This window comes from Condylura cristata, unplaced genomic scaffold (assembly GCF_000260355.1).
Source record: "Condylura cristata isolate star-nosed mole 26May11 unplaced genomic scaffold, ConCri1.0 scaffold00004, whole genome shotgun sequence".
Taxonomy (NCBI): domain Eukaryota; kingdom Metazoa; phylum Chordata; class Mammalia; order Eulipotyphla; family Talpidae; genus Condylura; species Condylura cristata.
Window position 1 is genome coordinate 24,512,436 of NW_004567105.1, and position 3,826 is coordinate 24,516,261.

Sequence of the window (3,826 nt, forward strand, 5' to 3'; positions counted from 1 at the left end):
CTCTCCCTTGGAGTAATTTCCATCCTTTAAGACTGATGACTGAACAAGCCCAAGAACAGCACATTTCAGAGAAAGGGAAACCTTCCCGAGAACTGTGATCATCAGTCCATATGCTTTGGTTGATAGATACATGTTATTCAAACCACTAAAATCTTGGCTATTGTAAAATTAAGAGAAAACTACCTGCTCTCTATGAAGGTATTTTAGATGTCTCAAGGATGATTGCTTTTAATCTGTTAGACGTGTGACAATCACTCCAATGATTGTTTCACTCTAATTTTCACATAATAAAGCCTTTATATGTTTTAATGACTGTGTTAATATATTAATGTATCAAGATATTCCAGGCAGGTAAGAAATCTAGATAAAGTAAAATGAATTAATGTATTGTAGGTATTAAAATAGATATACTATTGTGGACTTTTGTTTAAACATATACTGTTGTCCTCAGTAACTTCCACCATCCCTATCAACACACACACAACTTCACATCATGTGATATAGTGATATGACGAAGGACAATATTTTAGCAGGTATCCTTGAATTGTGTTCAAAGGGGCCTCCCTAGTGGCAAGGGGTTACAATCTCAGTGCTATCAAGCTATCAACAGACACTGCAGCACAAGTTCAATCCCTGCCAGGGAGGTGGGCCGCTGCTCCCCTCAGCAGTGTATTTCAGTACATCTGCCTGTTTTGCTCCCCACTCTGTCTCTGATGAATCCTCTCTACAGCTGCCCTTCCCCGCACCTCAGGCCTACACCCCAGTTTTCTATAAAAAGTAAATAATTTTTTAAAATGTGTTTATAATAGGAATATGGTATTTTTATTTGTGGTATTCATAGAATCTAAATGTAGTCCACAATTAAGTAAATACTGAGATTTGTCTATAAAGTCAACTGCTTTAGTACTTTTACCCTCACCTTATAGAGTTCATGCAAGTAACAGCTGATTCCAGTTGGGGGGTCCCTTCACAGACTCACAAACCAAACATTCATTTAAACAGTTTTTATTTATGGTGGAACTTCCAAAATTCCTTATATCTTGAAATTATCCACAAATTACTATTTTGTGCTTACATTAAAAAGATACATTTCTTATAAGAAGAGATCAAAATATATACCATTAGGCAGTATTGTTATATTTTTATTTAATACAATATAACCAAAGGTTTAAAGAGAAAAGCAAAAGTTAAATATATTTAAAGTTCCCTGTAATTGGTTCTAATGCTTTAAAGAAAAAATAAAGATCTAAATACCACAGATAATATTTTGAAAAGCATTATGTATAAAAAATATAAGTTAAACATTGCAACAGGCTTTCTCCAATGAATTGCCCCCCTATTATAAACAATATTACTGGAGCTAAGTATCTAAAGTAGAGAATGAGGAGGAGTGAAGAAGAAGAGGAACAGGGGAAGGAGAAGAAAAGGCAAAGTATTAATTGCAATGGTGACTTTTTTTAGTTAAATACACTTTCTTATAAAGTGGCAGGATAATATTTACAAATTTACACCCCAAAAGAAATACTGTGTCATAGGCCCTCTTGGCAGTGCTGATCAAGAATAGATTTTCAGTTCATAGCACATGATAGATGAGCCTGGAACTAGAGGCCCCTGGAGTCACAGGCTGTGAATCAATGTTGGCGACTGGGGAGAGAGACACATGTTCCTGGAGAGGCAGTGTGGGTTGCTCTGAGCTGGTGATTCGATCCACGATGCTGGATAAGCAATCCAAGCTGGATAAGGAGCTTTTATCTGTGGCATATACTAAAGATACAGGAAGAAAAACCATTTAAAAAATCCCCAAACAGATCAACTTGTTGATGTCTCCTTTAAACAGCTATCTCAGTCCTTTTGCTACTGAGGTCAGGTGGCCTCAGAAAATTTGATACTGAATTTTGCAACAAATATTAGCAGTTCCTGGGAATGAAGCTGGGCAGCAGAGAAGCTCTCTTGGTATTATTTCCTACAAAGTCGCCAATGTAAACTTGTACATGTATCTGTTTGGGTGGAGGCGGGGTGCTGAGCTGATGATGCCAGTTTATTTTGCTCTGCCACAGTCTCCCCAAAAGGACTATTACCTTTATCCCCCATCCCGCCCTACTACCTGGAAAACCAGAACCTGCATTGGTAGACTGAGGTCTTTAAACTCTGCAGCCACCAATTCTTACCGTTTGGTACATCAGGACAATAGATGCTATCAAAACTGCTGCTTTTTCTGGACCAGACAGGACTGTTGCATTCAGGCTAAAACATAAAACACAAAAGGAAAAAGTTAGTTTTTAGATTTTGGCAAGAGACAGTGAGAGGAGGCAGTGTTTGCCTACTTGCGCACTTGCACAGTAAATGGAACTCTCAATCACCTTCATTGCCTTGATTTAGGGGGGGGCACCCTGCCAAACTGCCAGGGCACTGAGGTCAATTTCTGTGCTTGGGGAACAGGAGAGAAGCAGCAAAGGAAGAGGGGGTAGACTCAGCAGCAATGTGCACTGGGTTAACCATGAAAAATGGATTGGAGAAGAAGGAAGCCACACTAATTCAGGGAGAGAACACTTTCCCAGGGCAAAAACACATTAAAACCTGGCAGCGCTGGAGCAAACGTCCCCTGAAAAGAATGCAACAACATCTCTTCCCAGACAGGGCACAGCTGAGCAGGGCCCGGCCATGAGGAGAGTCTTTGGTTTCTTCATTAAGTGATAAACCCTCCAGCACTGGGACTTTCAGACGGTTCCCTTTGGAGGTTAGTCTATGACAGCATCCATTGGTGATGTATTTTGGAAATAGCGGGAGTAATAGAGGAAACCTCTGGCTGCTTGATCATTTGCAATCATAAACCTCACACAATAACCCCCCTCCTACAATGCATAACTAGACCTAAGTAGACGTGAAAATCCAGTTGGGTTGCTGCTTCTGGCATTTTCCTAAAGGTGACACCCCTCTTCTTTTAGAGCAACTGCCTCCCCACTCCCATCTCCAACAGCCACGAATAAACACTTCATATATTTGGCTGTCATATTTTTGGAAAAGATTGCAGAGGCCAGGCAGGCACCGGACTTAGTTCTTACCATGCCGTCGGAGCAATTGGACGTGGGGCTGGTGGGCTCTGAGCAACTCTGTCCTGGCAGGCCGTAGAAATTTTCTACCTGCTCCCTTAGCAGCTCTTGCAGGCTCTCGATGTAGCGGATAGCATTTCTCAGGATCTCCACCTTGGGCAGCCTCTGGTTGGGGTTGGTGGTGGTGCACCTCTTAAGCGTCTCGAAAGCCTGGTTGACCTTCTTCAGACGTCTCCGCTCGCGCATGGTGGCTGCCTTCCGCCGATCCATAGTGGTGGACTTCCTCTTGCACGCTTTGCAGGCCCACATAAGGCAGTGGCCAGCCTGATGGTGGCCAGTAGGTGCTCGCACGTGCTCATCCTCGTCCGAGCCTTGCAGCTCTGGTTTGTGCGCCCCAAAGGCAGCCACTCTTGGCTCAAAATCATCCCCGAACTCACCGTCGGGAGATGGGATGCAGGAGCCGTCGTAGAAGTACTCAGAAGGCGAGAACTGGCAGCCATCCATCATGTCCATCTTCAGGGGACAGACAGGCAGGGCACCTGGACAGCTGCAAGAGAGGGGAGAAACCCAAGCCAGGCGCCGCTGCGGGCGGGCAAATCCGGGGCTGATCTCCTGGGTCAGTTTCTCCGGTAATTAACAAAAGCAGACGCCTCTCGGCCTGGGTCCGCTGCGCTGGGGTTGGGGCTCTTTATATATTCTTGGGGGAGGGAGGCCGGCCCCAGTGGCCGGGCACTATTAGCATATCCCACCGCAACCCCCGCCGGGCCGTCTGGGCA

The 3,826-nt window shown here is 44.1% G+C and overlaps 1 protein-coding gene across 1 annotated transcript; it reads right to left on the reverse strand.

Annotated features, from left to right (window-relative positions):
• Positions 1 to 1,524: 1,524 nt before the first annotated feature.
• Positions 1,525 to 3,600, reverse strand: MYF5 (myogenic factor 5). Its single transcript, XM_004675855.1, has 3 exons — positions 3,063 to 3,600; positions 2,169 to 2,244; positions 1,525 to 1,764 (listed from the first exon to the last, which is right to left on the reverse strand). Exons 1-3 carry the CDS (start codon positions 3,561 to 3,563, stop codon positions 1,574 to 1,576), a joined length of 768 nt encoding a protein of 255 aa, XP_004675912.1. The 5' UTR covers positions 3,564 to 3,600; the 3' UTR covers positions 1,525 to 1,573.
• Positions 3,601 to 3,826: the final 226 nt, after the last annotated feature.

Excerpts from the sequence above, each read along its gene's own strand:
- MYF5 (XM_004675855.1), bottom strand. The coding sequence starts at position 3,563 with ATGGACATGATGGATGGCTGCCAGTTCTCGCCTTCTGAGTACTTCTAC. Across the intron at positions 2,245-3,062 it reads CCAATTGCTCCGACGGCATG|CCTGAATGCAACAGTCCTGT; the intron begins GTAAGAACTAAG and ends TTTATGTTTTAG. Across the intron at positions 1,765-2,168 it reads TTGTCCTGATGTACCAAACG|TATATGCCACAGATAAAAGC; the intron begins GTAAGAATTGGT and ends CTGTATCTTTAG.